Genomic DNA, 23,208 nt, shown 5'->3' with positions numbered 1-23,208 from the left:
GCCTCTGAACCCCTGTCTTCCTAGTCTGTTATGATCCAGGAAATGGTCCCCTCTTGTTGCTTCTACCCATATCTAGAGTTACCACTGTTAACTATCAGTGATCTTAGAGGACTATGTATTTGGTCAGTCACTTCAAGTTGCCTGATCGTCATTAATTTTATCTGAGGCTCACTCACATATTTGGTAGCATAAGAAACAACAATCTTTTAAAATAGATAGAATACAAGTAATACTGCTAGTGACATTTATAAGGTCATAAGTAAGCATTTAAGCTAAGAACTTCCATTAGGTGCAGCCCAGGATCTCCCAGGTCATCGGACCAGTCAGTTCTGCACCAATCGCTATCTTCAAGGGAAATAATATATCAGCCCTGAAGAGACTGAGAAAGAAATGTTGTCTTCTAAGGAGTTACATGGCTGTTGCCAAAAGAAGAAAAATTGACCTTATGGTTGAGCAGGTATCTCTGCCGTTGGGGAGGTCTGGTCAACACATAACGCAGAGGCACAGTGCACACTAGGAGGGAGGGAGGAGGCCAAAGGGCAGAGAAAACGCTTTATGTTTAAATTTTTCTTGTCTCACCTAAAAATGTGAATTTTTATTTCATCACAGTGATTTGCTTTCTCTTCTTTCACTAAAATAGTTTCGTATTCCCAGAAAGATTTCTTTAGAGTGTGAATGGCTCTTAATATTCTTAATATTCAGAACCACTACTGATACCGTAACCAAAAATACATGTGGAAGTTTGGGAATCTTCATTTAGGTACGGTCTATATCTTGGAGCAGATAAAGAATAGATGTGCAACTGTAAAATGAGAGTGATAAATTCCAGGACTCAAACATTTTAGAAAAATAATGCAAGGCTTTTGACACTGATAGATTTCTGTTATTAGCACTATAATTCAGGCGGGAGGATAAGGGGCTACGCAGTTGGGAAACATCCGCCGACTGTCTCCAGGGCTGAGCCGCTGAGCCTGAGTGGCATCAGGGACAGGGAGTGGAGGATGTTTCCTGACGCAGCTGGAAATCTCAGCCCATGAAATATGCCGAGAGCCCCCATGCTTCAAAGAGGCATGGACTTTGGGGGATAAAAAGTCTATGCCATTTTTAAATGAAGAATAAGGCTGGACTGTGGAAGCCAGAGTCACTACAATGGTTTTAGTTAACATACATCTCCCAGGTTGCTTATTGAACAGATCCTACACGTACGTATTGAAAAGATTCTACTTTTAACTGTTGGATGAACACTATGAGCTTGATTAAAAGAAGATGAATAACTGCATCAATTATTGTCCTTGGTGTATGGTTACAAAGTCACTTATAACAAACCTATAGATTAACAGCGAATATGGGCTGCAAGGCAGATTTTAAAAATACATTTAAAATGACAGGAGCATAATGTCATTAAGAATTCTCATTACTCAGTGATGCGACTCAATGGCAAAACACTGTGGCCTGCCTGCTTGAGGTGAGGTAACCAGTGCACGTACCCAACTTCTAACAATGATGCCTTTCCAATCTGACTCAGCATTTGTATGCAATTTATATTCATAGAATTATGGAATTTTAGAGCATAGGGTTCTGTAAATGATCGCATTAGTTCCTTGCTAAAATGAAAAAACCAAGGCCAGCCCACATGGGATAAATAATTTACCCATGGAATCTAGACAATTCACTACACATTCACTCTACTAATAGTGTCTTTCAAGTATTAATTTTAGCGGAAAAAAAATGTGGTTTACTCAAAACTGCTGTTTTCACTCTCATTTACTTTAAATTCTCTCTTTCCCCAACTTGGAAGTCTTTGGAAAATATATTTTACAGACTTAATTTCAAAATAGTGTATTTAAGAAGAGTAGTATTTTAAAAGAGCCAAAATAATGTGTTTGCTATGATATTCCTTTGCCATGAGAACAGTGAACCAGGCTTAGTTCATTTTATGTAATTTTTTTTCTTAACAATTAGAGCCATAAAAATATTTAAGTGATGTTTATTTTTCACTCATTCTCTTTAACCAAGGTGAAGCTAAAACAGATTTTAAAAGCTTACATCCCTTTTAACTATTTTCACTATTTCTAATTCAAAGGTAAATATTGCTAATATCACAAGAAATATTTTTAAATCACAAACACCAAAAGATGCAATTTGCTGACTAAGATTCAGAAAAAGCTGTCACAGAATAATCTTTTAATCCCAGGATTTTATTTACAAAAATTTACTGAAGAGCAAAAATTGGAATGTTGATATCAAAGGGTATTAACTGTGATTTGCTGACTCCATGTTTACATAAACCCAGTCATGTGAGCTGGGTTCCTATGTGATAAGCCTCTTTCATCAAATAACTTAAGCCTATTAACAAATGCTTTGATGGTACTTGGTCTATGGAGATTTCCACCAATTGCCTTGTGCTCTTAACAGTTCCAAATACATATTGCAATTGTTTATTATAAAAACGACTGGAAAGCAGTTGCTGCGTGCCTCGCATCAGCCTGATGAATATTAGGATGCGCAGAGAGAGGTCTATCAGTATACATGATTATGCAGGGGAAGGACCACAGAAGAGATCCCTTTCCAGTGCAAAGCAGGACGCACGAGTCATTCTGGATTGTTTAACAGGTAACAGTGATTCAGGCTACAGGTGCAAAATATGAAGCTTACAATGCATGGCTGTTTTCAAAGATCACTGATTGTCATGAATACCAAAGAACAAAATGAAAGTGAAGATTTCAAACCATGATTATGCTGAAAGTTTCTGGGGGTAGAAAATATATCTATTTATCCTATAACATTCCACAGCACCTGCTGCAGTTCTGGCATATAACAGGCATTTAATAGATGTTTATTGACTGTTCATGACATGATATTAAGATTCACCACAGTGATTAAAATAAATTCTAAAACTGCAACAGTTACTTGAATAAATGGGAGGCAGTGTGGTAAAATGGAACCAGACAGCCTAGGGTTCAATCTTGGTGTGCCTCCAACCAGCCATGTTATCTTGGGCAAGTTACTGAATCTCTGAGCTTCAGGGTCCTTGTCTGTAAAGTGGGGATGTTAACACCTCCCTTGCAAAGACGTTAGGCTAAAATGAAATGGTGCATACGGATCACTGAGCACAGTGTCTGGGATAAAAGAGTGCTCAGTGAACAGATCCATGGTGCTCTTTGGGTTGAATCATGAACTTAAATAAATAAACATCAGAGTATCTGTTACCTAAATTTCAGTCTTTCTTTACAAGCTGTCTGCACCTAGACACACTATCTATGACAACAGACATGTATTTATTAAGTCAGTGACAAAGACTGATGGTCGTGTTCCACAGCAGACTAAATAACTGTGATAATTAAACCATGATAACCATGTGATGCAAAAGAACAATACTCTTTTCTAAAAAAGAAATATTCTGCATATTTATTAATTAGGTGTAAGATATTTGCAAAGATGTACTTTGTATTTGTAAAAATCATATTTTCTACACCCCTTTGTACTATGAGCCCATTTTCCCTTACCAGTAATTTCCAGTGGACGCTGGCATATTGCATCCAAAAAGTAACATATGATGGACAGTATCCATGCTGGCACGAGGTTTGAAGTCAACTGTTAAGAGAAATGATACATGAATATGAATACAACTTACACTTCCATGCACAAAGTGTCACAAGAGACCGCATCATTTAACAGTTCAAATAGCTATATAACAAAGATGTTTTGATGCTCTTATGACAGAATGCCCTGGTTGTATAAATTATCTTATTCCTTAAGATGAGCATGATTTGATAATTTAGTAGGATAGTAAACTATTACATAACAAAAGGAGAAAAGAATAATTAATAGGCTGAAACTACACATATACCCACATACATGTTTTAATGAAAGTCCTCTTTTAAAGTGATGAGAGCATTATGTGGGTATAAAATGAAAGCTCCAGGCTACATATTCAAAATGTATTTCCTTTCAGATTTCGGTATAGTTCTGAGAACCATACGATGCTGCACAGCATTGTACTGAAGCAGAAGCCACAGTAAGTAGTCAAAACATAAGCAAAATGATTCATAACACAAATTTATTACCATCTTAAAATAACAGTAGTCACTGGGATGTGACATGGAGAAACAACTTACTAGAAAAGAAAATAAAAATTGAATATGTGTCTTTACAAAAATACAAAAGAGGGAAAATTACTGTTCTGGATGAGTACTGTGCACTTTAAGGGATACTGAAACTTATGCAATGTCATTTCTCTTTTTGTCCTAACAGTAGTGGTTGAAAGACATTAAAATAAACAAAAATCAGTGCAGAGGTAAAACAAAGGAAGAACTAGGGATAAGTTATTATTATGTATGCTCACCATGGAGCATGAGCTTCCTGTCCTGGTCTGGGATTGGCTCACCCTCTTTTGTTCACACGTAACATACTGCCCTACTGGGGAGTTTACAAGCCGCCTTTATACATTAAAAATTCTAAGTTGTCTAAAATGATCTTAAGTCTCCAGTGTGCATAATCGCATCTTTTTTTAGAGCTCCTTTTGTCTATTTGATAGACAATTCAAGTTGCGTGCAGGATTTCCTTTCTCCCTCCAGAATCCTCCCAACAGATCATTCCTTGAAGAAGGAAAACTGAAAAAGCCCTGAGGTGGGAGTACCTGGCTTCGTCTTTTATTTACTTTACAGTTTTTGGTACGTGATGCTATTTGCTATCTTATATTCATTTTTTTTTTAAATTAAATGGCTTGTATCACTCTATGGACATCTATAACTTCTTGGTCTGACTGAATCTACTTCCCACTCTCAATTTTTTTTTTTTTCATAAATACCCCTCTGCCAATCTGTGAGGGCTTGTCAAACAAGAGGCTGACTCCTCTGCTTTTTCAGAACCTATGCAGATGCTCATATGGGTCCCACCCCCCCTTTGATTTTTGGATTATGGATGGATTACAGTAATAGATTTCCTAAGATTGAATCATTCTGAGAATTTTGTTAATAAACCAACATAGCCAAGTGAACTTTATTGAAATTAAACTGTTGGATGTACAACAATGTGAATTTGAGGTGTTGGCTAAAAATCCAGGTGGGACACCCAGCAGAAGATTGGGATTATGTGACTCTTACACAGGGAAGAGATCAGAGGATTACATATTTGGTAATCACTCAAAAATTGAATCCTGAAGCTAGGAGGGTGGACAAAAGCACCATAGGTGAAAGTAGGAACCACAGAGAAGGCTCAGAACAAGGTCTGAGGGCAAGCCCTGCGTGGTCAGGATCTGTGCAGGAGACCCCAACAATGTCTTTTTACGTTAATGCCATAAGTACTGCTGTGAAACAAAGCAAAAGCTTTTTTTTTTTTTTTGGAAAAAGAGTGGGCTATCATTAAATTTATAAAGTGAAATATTAAGCAGAAGATTCAGGTAAGGACAGAGAGGAGGCCTACTGGAAGAGGAACAGATCGTGAAGATGACAACACACAGTCTCTGTGGCTTTGCATTAGGAAGGAAAGCCACAAGTCTTGCCTGGGCTCCTGCTTGCGCAAGAGAATCTTCTAACTGTCCTTTGTAAAGTAAAGGGCAAACGTTATTCAAAGTAGAGCTTCTCTAGTCATTTTCTGATTTTTTTCTCCTTCTGACACACTATTTTAAGAGCCATTTATTTGCTCCACATTGAACTCATACTAGATACGTGTTTAACTTTAGTTTCTATAATTAGACACAGATCAGTATCTTTAAGTGGTAATAAAAGAAAATTCCTCAGAATTCCCTCTCTTAAAAACTTACTCTCACCGATTCATACATTCCTCCAGAAACTCGAGATCTAATTTAAATGCTAAGTAAATTATTGGTACAGAGTGAAAACAAACAACTAACCATCTTTTTCATCTCCTAAAGAAAGAGTGTAATATCAAAGCATTCATACAATTATAACTCAAGTACAATTCATTGCAAGTTGAAATGAAAAATATATCCAGCAAAAGGAATGCCATATCCAAATGTAAATCTAAACAGTAGGTGCCATAAAACAGAGCAAAAATAAAGCAGGACGCGGACAATTTCACTGAATGGCCTGCTGCCAGTGCTGGGCAGAGGTCAACTGGGAAAAGATGAGGCTGACAGGTTCACCTCCTGGGTTTGTGCCACTCCCACTCATTATTTCCGGCTTTGCAAAACAAGACCCCATCCCTCGTGAATAAGAACAACGTCCGCTGAGCACAAGATACACGTATAACTATGCTGGACATCCCAACACTACACAAAGCAGAATATGAAAAAAATATTTAAAAATCACATCTTACATTCCCCCTCCTTTCTTTTTCTCACTTCACACGCCAAAGATAAAGGATCTAAGGGAAAGAAAGCTAGAGGATAATAATGACAACAAGTGCGTTTGAGTGTGCAGTTCTGACAGGGAGAATAAACAAAGGCAGCCTTGGGACAGTGACAAACAGGCAAAAGCACAGCCTTGTGAGGATGCAAGGGAATATTATATCTAATAAGATTAAAAGTGCCATCAGCTCTTCTAACTCAATAGTAAGATGACAGCTGCTTAAGTGGAAATGGTACTTCAGTCTCAATAGATGTTCGCAGTTTGGATTGCCTGATGTATGAGACCTGGGAAAACTTTATAGACAGGTAAGCATAAGTCCTGGGAACCAAACACTGTTGAAGGACTATGACTCCAGAAATAGTGACTCACACAAATTAATTAAAGGAAATGTGATGACACTGAAAGTGCATAGGTTGGAGGATTTCTCAAAGAATTATGTCATCTGAAACGGAAGACTTGGAAGTACGTGTGTAGGTGGCATATCAAGCAGAGAGATAACTAGGTCTACTTTCTGGAGTTCTAAGCAAAATTTGTTCTAACTGCATGAGCCTGTTCAGGATTTATGGCCTCTTTTAGCCAACATCAGACCACAATCGGGGCCATAAAATTCTCTAAAAATGTGACCTAGGAGAGAATTTCATTTAGCACTTGGCTTTCTCTCCATTTTTCCTTTCCAAGTGGATATTCAGGTCTGCATGTCAAATTTTGATGTATCAGCCAGACCCAGGACAAGGAAATATTTCGAAGAACCCATGTAGCCAAGTGAAGGAATGTGCAATTTATGAGATATCTATGTACATACAACTAACCCTAAAATACTACTGGAAATGGGAGGAACTCTCTTTTTAGCTAAAGACAGGCAGTAAAGATATACTACAGACCACAGACAATTAACCTATCAAATAAAAAAGAACTGATCTCCAGAACTTAGGCATTCTTGAATTGTTGTCTGTAGTATATATCATGAGAGAAAATTACTGTTTAGCTTTGTTTCGTTTTTCCTCCCAGTGGAATCATATTATACACACTTAATAGTTTATTTCATATACTGTGGATATTTTCACATGTTATTAAATAATTTTTGTCAGCAGTACTTTGCAGCTAGTGCTGTGCATTAGAATTACCTTATGGAGTTTTGTTAAAAAAAAATACAGGTGCTTAGGGTCAATCCTGGATCAGTCTTGCCCCTCCTCCATCAATATCTTATGTAAATCTCCAGAGGTTGTTCCAAGTCAGTGTATCTTTGAAAAATTTCCCAGGTGAATTGGAGGTGATTCTGACGACAGTTACCATTTTTAGTGGCTGAATATATTCTATTATGTGAGCATACTGAGAGTTGAGTTAACTCATCTTAGTTAACTTGGATGGCATAGCTCTTTTGAATGTACAGGGCAAACAATGAAAAGAAGGTTTCTTTTAAAATGTGTTTATAGAAAAGTTTCTGAGGACAAACATTTGTTGATCCTTTAGAATTGTTCTATTAAAAGAGATTGTTGGAACTCTACGTTGCATCAGGCAGTTTCAGCTGTATCATCTGAAATCGTTTTAGGGCTGAGGTCTGAAGAAAGCAGACAAATGGAGCCTCTGGTGATAACGGTCACGTCTGTGACAGAGTCGGTATGCTAATATTGCTAGTGCTTTCAAGCCATTTTCAATATTGAGAAAATAGAGGGGTGCAAGGTTCAAGAAACAATAATGTAAAAGAGTTGTCATAATTTAAATAAAAATTACAGGTCCTCAACCTTAATGTCACTCCCATAAACATTTCTTTATCTCCAAAAAATAAAGATTATACTCCAAAAACCATTCATAGGAACTGAAGATAATGCTCTGAGTTGTGATTTAAGTGTAGGATATGATCACCCTCAGTGTTAATCATCTGGAGGTTGGGCGAGAAAGGTTCAGACAGTGTGAGGCTCACAGCAGCAGAGTCCATTTGGCAGCATGTTGAAAACCCACAGCAATGGCATATTATAATCTTCTGCCAGCTTCCCGCAAACCATAAAGCAACTCTACACTAAAATAAAGACCTGTGCTTGAACATTTTTAATCAGAAAGTTTAATAGAGAAATTGTCGTCAGCTCTCGCTAGCTTGGACAATGATGTACAATTCAGAAAGAATCCTAAAGATGGTTTATGAGGACTTTAAGCTGCTGTCACCAAATTAACCAAGAAATAAGACACCTGAGCAAGCCTATAAATTGAACACAAATTTAAAGTGAAATAATCCTTATCACTGAATAAAGGAATTCCAGCACAAAAAAGAATTAAACCATCTTTTATAAAGGAACTTTTTGGTGTATGCCAGAACCAACTAAGTAACCAATAAATAGACTTCATCATCCAGTCTATGCAAGATAAAATAGCATAAACTTCATTAGGCCCTGTTTCTGAAACATTATCTCTGTACTACCCCTCTATTAATTTCCTGCAGGATCTAATCCCTATTCCTCTTCTTGCCTTTCCATGAAACTGCGGCAGCTCCGATGCCACCACATTTCCAATGTTACTGCCTCCAGCATCCACTCTACTCTCATCAGCCACCGTCCTCACTTAGTAACCATAACCACTAACATTTACTGAGGGCTTACCCTGTGCATGGCTCATTTACTGCTCACAACAACCCTCTGAGTCTGGTCGTTTCCCCTCAAATAGATGAGCCTAGAGAAGAGTGAGGCTGAGTAACCAACCACGGCCACGCAGCCAGCAAGTGGTGGGGCTCACACGTGTGCCCCATGTGCTCCTTCAATGCTCATACCGTTGCCCGTTAGGATAGTCTCCTCCCTTTGCAGATCCAAATAGACCATCGTCCCAGATCCAGATCAAACCGTATCATCTTTCTCAAGCAATTTTCTCTCACTAGATCTTTTTAGAGTTGGTCACTGAAATTGTCCCCACTGAAATAGCTGAAATGGCTACTTGGGAATGACTGTCAAAATGCCAAGAACCCTTCGACACTGAAGGACGTTTTACACATCAAACCTGAATCAAAACTGGGCTTTCTGGACTGGTCATTTTCCAGGGGGTGGAGAGGGATGGCATTTTGACATGGCTGCATTAAGACAACTTTGTCAACATGTCAGTTACTTCTTGGTGATCTCTGGATGCATCTGAAAACATTCCTAGCTCTCAGCTTTATAAAATATAATGAAATGGTCCCTACTCCTCCTCTGTTTTTATTACCTGACAAAAATCTGGAGGCTTGGGGGTGTCATATTGGAAACGTATTTCAGTGACCAAAGGACAGAGGGCATTCAAGAAATACTCTGAGACACAGCATACAGCAACAGCTTCTCCTTCATGACTATGACCAAGCAAATTAGGTTTTATCCACTCATAAGAGACCTCTAGCAGTGTATCTTGTTTGTGCTATCTCAGCTCTCTCCAAGTAGCTCCCACCAAGAATCAAGAATAGCCTCTGAGGGTGCCCGCTGGAAGGTACCTAATGGCCATATGGAAGCCAGAGACTAAATTATTCATGCTGGAGAAAATCCTAGGTGAAGAGAGGAGGGAAAGCATATGTAGTCAACTAACTGGAAGCAGAAAGGTGACAGAGAGGGGATGAGGACCCACACATGTGTACAAACACACGCCCTTCGATTTACTGCGGTCAAGGCCATAAAATGTGGATATATGAGCATGACACCCTGCCAGACCTTGGTCTTTCTAGTCACGCTATGTAAGTGACCCATAAGCGTGATCAAAATTAGATTGTCCTTGCGGTTTCTGAAGTATCCCAATGTCACCTTAACATGTGTTTTGCTTAAGAAAGGCCACATTTGGAAATATGCAAGTCTAACTGTACAGTTCTGCGGTAGCCACTGTTCCACATTCAAGAGAGAAGCCCAGGGAAAGGGAAAGCAATGAATCATTAGATTAATTTCATCTATTTCTAAATTCAGTGGCTTCTATCTCATTTGTGTAGTGCAATTTGATAGATAGGGACCTGCCATCATTCACTAAGGAAAAGACACATTTATTTACTGGTCATCCATGTGAGGGAAAGCAAGTGGATGAAGATGACAGTCAAATTTCTTGGCTGAGTGGGCTGCTGTCAGAGCCAATCCTTCTGAGTGTCTGTAAAACACCTTTTAGACAGCATCACAGTTCAGTGGTCAAATGTAGATTTTATCATACCCTCACCCATTCCAATTCTCTGGTTTCTTATTAAAACAATAAACAAAAGCAATGCTCTAGGGAAAGCTATGATTTTGCTCAAAATATAAAAATTTTATACAATCTTCAGTATATAATTTCCCCAAACACCTACTTTAATTCACATTTAATAATTCAATACTGACATATAAACACATTAAACATGTTGCTCGTATGTCAATATTACAGGCATATGCACATATAAATTGCATGATAATCATGCAAGTATCATCTCAAAATTAAGAAGTATGTTTATTGAAAATGAGTTACATAATTAGTCACACAAGTATAAAGTCAAAATATGAGTTACTCCAATGTAATTTTGGCTTTTAACACCATTAAGATAGTTCATTTTAGTCCTAACAAGCAGTCTGCCTTTTGTGATTTTTCTCCAGAAATCTGAAAAGCAAAAGGAGAAAGTTCTTTTCATATGTTGTAAAATTTGTATTCTTGTCTTCCAGAATCCTGCCAGGCTGTGGTTTCCTTGAATTTGTATCATACCTCACACCCCGCACTGCCTGGCCCAGTAACTGACATGCAGCAGAACTGTAGAAGTTTGTTGAATTTATGAACAAGTGGCTTTTCTTAAAAAACATTATTCCCTTATATTTAAATAAGTGTAATTTAAGACAAAAGTAAATTGTCTACTCTGCAATATGTTGCCTTAGAAAATGGCCAAACAAAACACCTTTTCTGTGTTCACTCAGGTATTAAACAAGCAATTACTGAGTCCCTACCCTATCCTGCGGTACATAGCCTGCTGGCATTCAAACATTTTAAACGCACAGATACTGAAAACAGAAGGTATGAAATGATGAATGTCTCAAGAAAAGAATGAACAAAATTGTACAGGTCTTTACCAGTCTTCGTTTTCAACCATATTTAATCTCACGATCAGGCACCCTGAGACCCAGAATTTCAGACAACCCGCAAAAGGGCTAAAGCTTCATTCATGGAAAAGCCTTGGTTACCCCGCAAGCAAAACTTTCACTCTGAGAGTCAGGATAAGCAATGTATCATCACCTTTCCAACATACAACCTGCATATCCAAGCCCTTTTCCTTCTACAAATCTTTAAATCTTCACGTATACTGGGTCTTACTTTGTAAGATGGTTTGAGGGGTATTTTACTTTTTTGGCAGAACTGACCAGTGTGTTCCCAGTGGGAAGTGAAGCTAAGGGAATGAAAGAATAATTGAATTGGATGTGAGGAAGACACAGACGTGCTGCTGCTGTATTTCAGCTCCATCTGTCCATTTGATAACTTCTCTTTCTTTCCTGTATCACTATCCTCACACCCAAATCTGTTATGATTTAAATGCCATACATATAGGGAGCACATAGAGAGTAAAAGCTTGGGCACGTTCCTTCACCTCTCTGACCTTCTGTTTCTTTTTTTTGTAAGATGGCTTAAATACACCTAGCTTTCAGAATTTTAGTGTCTGGCAAGTCCTCAGTAAATGATGGCTGGTGGTGGGCTGATTACAGGAAGAATATTCTTATAACAGGACAAACAACTGTCCTAGCAACTGATTAAATCAGACACAGATGACCCTCTCTTTCTCTCTCTCTATAACACGACAACCTACAGCGTGGTCCAAAGAATTAATGAGATAAAATACGCAAATTTTTCCTTACTTACTCCCTTATATAAATAATTCTTTGGTACTTCTCTTTGGTTTTCAATTTTCCAGTTCTATTCTGCCTACACCTAAACTTCTGTGGTTGCTGAATTAATGCAAACAATGATAACCACAAATCTCCCAGGGGCAGTACCTTAAAAGACTAACAGTGAGGACGAAACAATCCTGTTTTGAACAGGTGACAAAATCTTTAGTATTAATGCAATCCTCCCAGCAATAAAGTATGGCAGAAAAGACTGAAAATAGTATTCTTATAAGATCTTTTAAGGACCTTAGAACTGGAAACAGTTTAACCTTAGATGAGAGTTGCCTAAGAAAAATGAAGAACCATTTAACACCTTGGTTCTAATATAGCCATTTATGTGTTTCCTCTGAATATTTTTCTTGACTGAATATATTGACTTGTATTTTCAATTTTAAATTATGTGAAAGTAAACACATTTATACTATGAGAGCAATAACACATTCCAGGGTATACATTTATAGGTCTTAGAGTCACCAGCTCTGAAATCATATACTACGACCACTTCCAGAAACAGACCAGTCACCTATTAATGTGAGACCTGTAATAGTGCTTTGAAACACAACTACTATATTTATACAGGTGTGTAGAGTGGTTTTCTCATCAAAAAACAGGAAGAATCAAATCTACTCCTGAACTTAGACAAAGAAAATATAAAATTTGTAAAGAAAAACTTCAGGTAAAATTCCTTTTTATAAGTAAACGCTATTTTCTCCTAGGCTGCCAAATATGTGGATATCTAATTGAGGAAAACTTTACTGTCAATATTTAAATTATGAATTTATAGCCTAAATCACTTTTGGTGTTTCTCACAGCACTACAGTTAGGGACTTAAATTATTTTTCTCCCTTTGAAGTTCAGGATCTGGGAGCAACATACTTCCTAACTATTTTCTTAATAATATTCAATTATGATACAAAGTATACAATGTCAGGCAATGCTCAGCTTCCTAAGGTCTGAAGAAATGAACTGTGGAGCAGGTTTTGTTTAGGGAGTGTTTTTATAGGTTGTATTTTCTGTTGTGATTGCCACTAAAGTGTGTGAAAAAAAAATAGATGCACATTGTTCTGGCTTTGCACGTCTATAATGTATTTTCCTGTAGGGAACACCTCATGAAAATCCATCCTCAGATGGCCCCGAGGCTACGGTACACATTCTACAATTCACATAATCACCGTTTCAGACAGCCCACTTGAAGATTAGTTTCAAGGGACCAAAGCACAACTCTCATTACCATCACTTACTCTTCAAAATCAACTTCCCAAACCAGAAAAGTAAGGAAGGGGAGCAAATCCATGAATAATTTGCCAATCACACGTCTTCCCTAAACAGTTAAAAGTCTGTCATAAGGGAAGTTTAAATTAAAACAACCCAGATGAAAACAGATGGTGCTTTGTCATTTTTCCTATCTGGTTTAAAGGCGCAGCTGGGGAAGGACCTGTCATTTAAGAGTCTTCTTATTTTGTAATACACACAATAGGACTGATGTTCCCTCTGTCTTCCCTCCCTCCCTCCCTTCCTTCCTTCCTCCTACCCATCTACCTGTCTGACAGGTAAAATCTTACATTCTCCAATGTTGATTCTAAGTGCAGTCGATTTATAGCATGAACCAGCAGGTAAATAAAGAGTCTGTTGAGTGGAGTGGAATTAAACATCCAACCACAGACAGAAAGCCAATACTCTACAAATGGGACCACATGATATTGGTGGCCATCGACATCTGCATGCGACTCCTTAACTACTATTACTCACGAGTCTTTCCAGATACAGTTTGTAATCTTGTCTCTCAGTGGCTGACTAGTTTGTTTCTGCATTAGGCATTATAAATGCATTTAGAAACTGACAGTAAAAGATTAATATGCTCATAATCATCAAAGAGAGCCTTCCACTGATTTCAAATAGGTGCCTTTCCTTCAACTGCCCACCCCTCCGCACCGTCCAATTAATACTTACTCACGAAGGCTTCCTCATCCATTGGCAAACGCATTGACATGCAGAAGTACGTATCAGACTATTAAAGAAAGAAAGATACAAAATCCAAATTAAACTGCTGCTAGTAAAAAAAAAATAGTAACTTGCAAAAGCATGTGCCCTATGACTGAAAAAGAACTGCTGGTCCAGCAAGGCAACACTGCCTGCCAAATGCTGGGTGGCAGGTTAATGGAAGGGCTAAGTCGAGAACTTAGATACTGTTTTTATTCCCTACTACTCTTTCCTAAAAGTCATCAAATCCTATTTACAAAACCAACTATCTTGAGTGATATTTCTAGTACTGTCACAGTTAAAAGGCAACACTTTAAATGCTTCTATAGAAAAACAGTCTAATGCATTTGACTTTAAATGGTAGGAGTTAGTTTTGACCATCTTTGCTATTTGCATAAGTAAATACTTAATTTCTTGAATCACTTTACAGCTACCCCAAATATTAAAGAAGTACAATGAATAAAAGTTGGTCTTAAAATGTATTCGGTTGATCTCCCTTACTTTAAAATTTTTATGTAGTGCACTGAAGAAATCAACATAAACTCAATTATTCTTACTTTTCCAGTTATTAGTCTCTTATCTAAAATGCCATTTTCCACTATCGAATATATTAACATCAAGAATTTTTAGTGATAAAAACTGCAGTTTAAAGAGAATGGGCATTTGTTGGTTGATGCATTCCACTTCCTTAAAGGAAATCCATATGTAGTGAAGTATGTCCTGTGATTGATAATATACCCAACAACCCAATAGAGACTGAATTCATTTAATAATTCATGATTCATGGATTCTTACTGCACAGTGCTGGAATCTAGAGACTCCACACACATGGATGGAGATCATTTGGGTTTCTCTAGATCTACTGGTTAGCACGAAAAATTGTGAAATTTGTACCTCTTTTCTCACTTCTGTGTTGGGAGGGAAGCAAGGAGGTTCATACACACATCAAAGAAGTATCTTAGAGTTAGAAAAATTACAGAAATATGATTCAGCCTTTATTACTATTTTTGTATAGGCCATTTTTTCTGTTTGAGAAAATTGTTTCCTTTCTTTTTTTTCATAACGTTTCAGTCATATATATAGATACATATATTCATTTTCATTATAGGTTACTACAAGATACTGATCATAGTTCCCTGTGCTTTACAGTAGAAACTTATTATCTGTTTTATACATAGTAGTTAGTATCTGTAAATCTCAAACTCCCAATTTCATTTCTTAAATGTTTCATTTCTTAAAAGGCTTTATAATTATTTAGATGCACCCTTACTGTGATAAGAAGGAAATGGGCTGGGAAATGTTGAAGGTTGCACAGTCAGAAGGTTGAGCTACATAAATGCTGACAGTAAAAGATTAATATGCTCATAACCATCAAAGAGAAACTGCAAAATGAACTATGTATCTAAAACCCAAGAAATATACAGGTGAAACACTGCTTAAAGATCTTACAATCATGTACAAAATTGCTCACAAATATTTTTCCAATCTTTGAATTACGAATGTTACAAAACACACCTATTCTAACATAAGTAATAGTAATCCCAAGATTCTCTTCTGTTTGATCACCCAGGTCTATGAGTAACTCAGGACTAAAAGGTATCTGGTGGCTCCTATTGCTGCTGCTGCTATTACTATTTCTAGTCAACAGTTATTATAAGTTTATTATGTGCCAGGCATGGTTCTCCATGTTTATATGTATGATATCATTTAATAACAAAACCATCCAATATAGTAGATAGATACTATTACTAAATCCATTTTAAAGATAAGAATAGTAACGAGCATTTATTCAGACCTTACTATGTGCCAGCACTGCTGTAAGGACTTTACACGTATTAACTCCTTTAATTCTGAAACACATTCCTGTTATATGGGTACTATTATTACCCCCATTTTACAGATGAGGAAACTGAGGCAAATCAAGGTTAAGTAACTTTACTGTTCGTTCCAGCCAAAACCTAGTAATAGACAGATAGGCTCCTAAACCCCCTCTTAGTGCAATTCCTTTAGAAAGCAAGCAATTGTAAATAATCTTTCTTCTGTCTCTTTGAGTTGTAAATCTTCTATCTCACATTCAAGGAGATAATTGTGCACTAGTCCTCAGCCAGTGGATGCCTTGCTCTAACTTACGTCACTGCCTCCTGTCATAAAGATAGGAGAAGTCTGTTTTTCCTCTGGAGAAGTGCCAATCAACAAACCCAGATGGCCTAGTCCCATGGGCCAGTCCTGCAACCTCCTTCAGTGCCTTTCCCTTAGCACATCTCAGCCTTTAAAATAAGGTCTCCTGTCTTTTGTTTCAGCAAAGCTGAATTCAGCTCTTGCTGGATCTCCTTCTTTATTGCAATAGTTTTTATTGAAAAAAAAATCTGTCCTTATCACTTTAACAAGTGACCACCTACACTCAAAAGTGCAGGAGCTGGGATCAGAACAGGGCCAGTCTAATGCATTTACAGACCATTCAAAGCAATATGAACAATTAATGACTTAAAAGCAAATATGAAAACAAAAGTAAATTTTAAGTAGCTAAGCATATATTTATAACAAGAAAGGGTCCAAAGGTTGCAATCAGATGGAAACCAAACAGAAGTTCTTCTAAATTTGTACTTCAAGTTTGGGGCTTTATTTTATCTTTGATTTTATTGCAAGCCACCTCAAGTTGTTTTTGGAATAGAAAAGTTATAGGTATAAATAGGTATGTCAAATTCAGCAAGCTTGTTATTTTGATTAAAAAAAAACTAAGGACAATAATGGTTATATATACAGAATAAAAGAAACTACTATTTATACACAGAATTGATCAGAACAATATTTTAATTCTTGCTCTTATCATCAGCTGAGTAATTTTAAATGACAAAATAACTCAGGAATGGCTTTCTTTTATCAATTTATATTTCTCAGCTTATAGCTTCTCTAATATTAAGACTGTGTCCAGATTTCAAATGTCTCTTTCCTGTTCTGTTAAAGCCAGTTAAAAAAAAAAGAGGAAGAGGAGATGAGGTAGATCCTCTTCAGAATAATCAGTATCCTACAAAATTTGGGGGAGAGAGCAAAGTCCATTGGACACTGCATCAATCGTCTACTATGCACCATCATCATACTCTGATTTAGGATTTTATTTATGCCCCACTTCAAGATAAAGAATAATTCTGTTAGAAGAAAAGAAAGTAAAACTTTGTTTCTAAAAATGAGCACATTAAGTAACATAGTGCGCGTCAGATCAATAATCAGCCTTCAGCTGAAAGCTCTGAAGACCACAGTTCAATAGAACAAAGAACAGCAAAAAGTAATTTATTCTTTTCTCTGAAACCGTAAAAGATATCAGTGATTTTGTCTGAAGTATTCTGGTACCATAGTTGGGTTTCTGGAGTTAAGGGGAAAGCTCAAGATCTATGTAAAGAAGATACGTTCCTAAGGGTCATTTACATGGTTCACTGGGAGAAGTCAAATCTCAAAGATGCCTAAGGGCCAAGGCCTTCTCCCTTGGGCTGTCTGAGTATAAGCAAGCACACTTTTGTGTTACTTCACTTTCTTCTCACAGTTAAGCTGTAAGTAGGTCTATCAGGCACTGCATCTTTTTACAGAAATGAAAATTTTCACAGAAAGGTTATTGATCTGCCTAAGGCCAAGTGTCAGAACTAGGATTAAAAATCTTCAAGTGTATGCCTTCCAGATGATTAGAAATAATTATGTATCTTTCTCGCTACTAAGTTTTAATCCAGTTAAATTGTGATTCTGGAGAGTCCTTCAACCTTCATACCTCTGTTTTTCTAACTGTGAGACTAAACCCATATTTTAAATAAAATTTAAGGCTTCATAAGTAAATGAATAACTTTTTATTTTACAAGATATGTAATTTGCTGAAGAACAGATTGGACAATGGCCTTTGCCAAACTATTATAAGTTCATTACAGCATGGGGAAAGAAAGATTACTTAGGTGATTACAAAATACTGTTTCATCAATACAGGTTAATTTCTATAGCAGGTCACCAAAAATACATAGTTACTTTAAATTCAAATTCCATGCCATACGCAACAGTCAGTTTAAGAATTTAAGACTATAATAACATGTAATCACACAGTTAACTACAACTAACCCTTTGATGAGAAATTCTGTTTTAAAAAAAGCAAACCCTGCAGAGGTAACAATATTAAGAAAACCAGAATGATACATTTCTCAAAGTGATAAAATCATTACATCACTGATATGAATAAGTAACCATTGTTATTTTCTTTTCTTCAGGATGAACACTAAGAACACTATTTAATAATACCTGGTTAGGTAAATATGACTCCACAATCTCTGTCATTTAACAATACAAAAAAAAATTCAAACGATTTAAACATACAATCAGTACTTAGCATATTATACCTTGTAAAAGGGAGAACAATTTATTGAGGCTTCTAACTTCCTTCTAGAAGCTTCCTATTGTAATTATTTCCCATGATAACACCACCCGGTAGGTATTACAGACACTGTTTTAAAGATGCAAAAACTGAAGTTCAAGAAGGTAAGTAAGTTGTGATTAAAAAAAAAAAAATTCTCGAGGCTGATGAAATGGAATTTGAACCTAGTTCAGTAAAGCTCTCCTCTTTCCACTATAGAAAGATAGCTATTAAAAGGTTGTTCTTCAATTCTCTCTAATATTTGAAAAGAAAATGTCAGTTCTTAGACAATTTTAGCTATTTATTTGATTAGTGGGAGAAATAAAGGAATCAAAGACATAAAATTTAACAAGAAGTTTTTGTCCAAGTCCCCTAAGTTTTCAGGAGGACCTGAGAACATTTCATGACAGCTTGTTGACAAACTGCAGTGAACGAGACTAGAGCTATTTAATTTTGTCATCATTTTGTTTCTGCAAAGTTAAGCAATTTGAAAACAGACATAATTCAGATCAATGTTTCTCTTCTAGACTCTCTTAACTTTCTGAAGACACAAAAACAGCATCTTACTGCCTATTATAATAGTTTTTTCATTCGGACACAGTGTCCTAAAAAGGATGCTTCTGTAATTCAACCCAAACTACCAGTGCAACCATTCACAATTTTCCATAGATCATCATCAAGAATCCTCTTTTTCTCTCTGTGGGAAGAATGCTGTATCTGAGCTTGGTGCCAGGGGACTGTCTGTAAAATACCATGGATTCAAACTGCTAGCATAAGATTCAGATGTACGAAAAGGGAGAAATGATGTGAATCTGCACAGCCATGTCTCCCCTTGCTATCTCTTTTGGCACATCAGCCAAATCTGAATCAGGAGGGAAATGATACTGCTGATGCCTCTTTACTGCTGCTATTGGAAACTCTCCAAGAAAAGCACATTTTTCTGACAAAAGAACACAGTGTGGTAGAAATGAAAAAAAAAAAAATAACCACTTATTACTAAAGAACTATTATATTCTATTATTACTCATTTTAAACCAAGAGTTCTCATGTAGACAGTAGTGTTCAGTAATATCTTGCTTACATTATTTAAGAAAGTGTTCTTTATTTTGATTTGTGAGACAGAGATGCAGTGGATTCTACAGAACAAGTAGTTAATAAAGTCAACACTTTATTTAAATTAATATGGGACAAACAAAACCATCTGTATACTATTACACATGAAAACTGTTCACATAAAACCAGTAATTTTTGTTTGGGGAAACCAGAGGTAACTTTCAGATTCTAGTGTTGAGCGCTACGATTTGATCCTGATTGGATAATATCCTCACTGCCTTTTTATTGTTCAGGCTTAAAGAATCCCTGCAGACTACCTTTCTTAAGGAGACTATACAATGTGGTGACACAAACAGGTGTAGAAATAGACAACACGACTGAGCTTTACATGGATTTGGCCCTTTTGCTTATAACTGTGGCTATTTACAGGTCGGCTGTTCTCTACAAATAGGCCATAACCCACAGAAATGTTATATTGTGTATAGTACGGTGTCTGGTAGCTTTTCTCAGTCATCTTTTGTTAAATAACCAGAGCAGTGGAACCATCTCATGGTGACAATTGTGACTTTGTGCCTTAGAGTAGTTGCTGAAAAGGAGGTAGTAACCTCTCTTCTAACCCAAGCACAGTTTAAGTGTGATCTAGACAAACCACGAAGGATCCATAAAGCCCTGCATTTTCACACAGTACTCACTCAGGTTCAAATAATTTGAATTCTGCAAAGAACTCGAGGAAACCTCAGGGACTGACAGTAGTGCTGTTAGACCAACAAGAGAAAAGTATGGAAGGTGATCAAGCCTCTGACAAGAACTGTGGTTATGAGAGGAAGAAATCAGTTGGAAAATTACTTTTCAAAGCTTTCTTTTAATTGATCCAGACAGATAACAGAATCAAATTGTGATTTCCCGAAGTATTTTTAATACATGCATAGTAAGTTTATACTGACTCAGTGGTGTTTGTACTTCCAACCTTTTCCTAGAATAAAAGGAAGTTAGGGCAAAGGAAGACTATACCAAAGCATCCCTGATTTTTTTGCAGCAGAAAATTCAGGTTTAAAAAATCTACCTCTCTGATACACCAGAATTTAAAGACTCTTAATTTCAGATAAAATTCCTTAAACTGTCACTTTTGGATACAGTCTGTGCTAACTTTTCTTTTCCAGTTGCCCTTCTCTTACCAGGTAAATAAAAGATATGTTGCTTATTTATTAGAATAGTCAGATTTTTGTGAAAACACTCCCAAAATGACTAAAAAAGAGAGGATCCTCCAAAAATGCTCCACTCTGTTCCTTACCATTAAGCTAAGCTCTATCCGCATCAACTTTTTGGATGTTTATCCCAACCTACCATGTAATCTTGTTGTGATAATGTCTGCTAGCATCCTGAGCATTTAGAATAATGTCTGGCACACACTGGAAGCGCTATAAATAGCTGCTGAATTTTGCATGTACTTTTTTCTTTTGCTGGCAATAAACTCACAGTTTAAGAAAGGCTGGACTGAAATCTGTGTTATAGACGCCACCTAATTAGGGTTTTATACAGCATCACTTTTTCATACGAATTTTATCCTTCAGTTGATTCATCCCAGAATCCCATTTGCATTTTTAAACTATAATCACACTGTGGCTGATGATGACAAGATTCTCAATGCCAAGCAGCTCACATGGAAGCTGCTTTCCTGGCAAGGGTTTTTCTTTGGGAATTACAAATCTGTACAAGCAAACGAGGAAGGAAAAAATATTTTGGTGAGAGAACATCTGTCTTCGAGCTCTCACACTTTCATTTAAGAGGAAACAAAAAGGAGCATACTAATAACGGTCTATAATAAATCACCTAGGCACAACAGGTGGTGGCCATGGTGGCCTCCTCCTTGGCCTCCCGGTTACTGGGGGGGTGATGTGAGGGGAAACCGAATTGTTCTGAGCAGGGGTTGCTGAGGACCTATACCACTCATCCTCCCCCAGCAGAAGCCAGTGGTGTACACTCTTCATCAAGTTTCCCTGAATATGAAAGCAGTCAATTTTCTGAACCTTTTGCCAACATTGACTAGTCCACCCATGTTCTCTTCCTTTGGCACAGATGATTGGAAACTGACTCTATTTATCAAGTCTGTTTGGAGATGCTTCAGAACAGGAATGACTCTACAATCACTAGCCCCACACACCGTGTTTCTTGCTAAATGGCTTACATTTGATTTGGGGACAAAACAGAGAAGCTCTAGACTGGAACAGGTCTGTCAACTACTTTACTACATGAGATGTTCTCTGTTCTCTTGAAGTTTAAAGTGGACCATCTGATACCAAAGTGGCATATACAATGTCTGTTCAGATTCTCACCCTGTTCTCATATCTCTTGCCATGGTCATCTCATTAATACATGCCTACTTTAAATCTCTTTTAATGCCTGTATAGACATCCATTCTTCCATCCACCTACTCATTCATACTTAAACATGTGCGTTGAGCAACTCCCGAGAACTAGACACTCTGTTAAATTCTGTGAGCAAAAGTATGCATGGTCTCAGTTCTCACAGAGTTTACAGTCTACTCATTTACCAGACAAATAATCACACAAATAAGTATGAAATGTTTACTGTTTTACATGATACATAGAAGATGTACAGATTACTACAAGTGCCGGTAATGCAAAGAAAATGACCTCAGTGAAGGGGTTTGGCAGTTGTTTTAGGAATAGGAAATAGTATTTTCAAAGTCCTGTAGTTGGAGAGAACTAGGTATGACTGAGAAAACAAAACCCGGTACATACAGAAAGGAGGAGCATGCTTTAAGTCGGACAGGAAGAGTAGACGTGGCACATGACGCAGGACTGTGCAGTCCACGTTAAGGACCTTGGTGATTTTGTTTTTCTTGACAGCAACGGAAAGTCAATGAAATTTTTTTAATAGGAACCAACATGGAGACTAAAACTAATTAGATGAGGCCAATAAAAAGTCATGTAGTTGTTCAGGAAGGTAGCTTGAAACTGGGTGATTTTTTTTTTTGGAGGCTGAATTACTGATTAAATGTACTTGGCAACCAGTACCAGCCTCGTAATGACACACTGTTTACTATGCCAACATTAAAAATGAAAGTGAATTTAAACATTTTCGGGTATTGGGTACACTCATAATTTGTTCCTAAACTGAGACTTAGAAAAAAATGCTAGAGAAATGACAAAAAAAATGTATATTTCTTCCTGACACAAGAAATTTGTCTAAAAATCTGTGATTATAAAACAGATTAACTTTTTATTAAAAAATGGCTAACTTTTTTCAGTGGTTAGACTCTTAACGAACGGTAGAGAAGGAAAAAACAGGACAAATTCTGGAGACATTAAAAGGCAAGACAGACATGACTCAGGAGTGGATCTGAACGGAAGGTAAGGAGGCAGTGTTGAGGATGACTCCTAGATTTCTGGTTTGCATTTACTGAGACGTAAAACAGGAAGACCAGGTGTGAAGAAGATGATGAATTTGTCATTGACATGCTGAATTTAAGAAGCCTTCGAAAAATCTACATGTAATGTTTAATGGGCAGCTGGGTCAAATGGAATTTGGAGGAAAAGTTAACCTAGAGATATAAATTTATGTGATACAGACATTGGCAGTAGGTATGGAAAAGGCTACTTTGTGAGAGTAGAGAGTAAAGCAGAAAAGAGAAGTG

The 23,208-nt window shown here is 37.0% G+C and overlaps 1 protein-coding gene across 12 annotated transcripts in view; it reads right to left on the bottom strand.

The window, feature by feature from the left end:
- The window catches only part of PAM (peptidylglycine alpha-amidating monooxygenase), a 188,980-nt gene that overhangs the window by 98,570 nt on the left and 67,202 nt on the right, over window positions 1–23,208 (bottom strand). For all 12 annotated transcript variants that reach the window (XM_010971454.3, XM_045507869.2, XM_045507870.2 and 9 more), the window contains exons 4-5: window positions 14,084–14,141; window positions 3,507–3,594 (exon numbers count right to left, since the gene is read on the bottom strand). In XM_010971454.3, the coding sequence (XP_010969756.1) occupies window positions 3,507–3,594; window positions 14,084–14,141 (146 nt within the window). The remainder of the gene's footprint in view (window positions 1–3,506; window positions 3,595–14,083; window positions 14,142–23,208) is intronic.

This window comes from Camelus bactrianus, chromosome 3 (genome assembly GCF_048773025.1).
Source record: "Camelus bactrianus isolate YW-2024 breed Bactrian camel chromosome 3, ASM4877302v1, whole genome shotgun sequence".
Classification (NCBI taxonomy): Eukaryota; Metazoa; Chordata; class Mammalia; order Artiodactyla; family Camelidae; genus Camelus; species Camelus bactrianus.
This window is presented reverse-complemented; position numbering and strand designations above follow the sequence as displayed.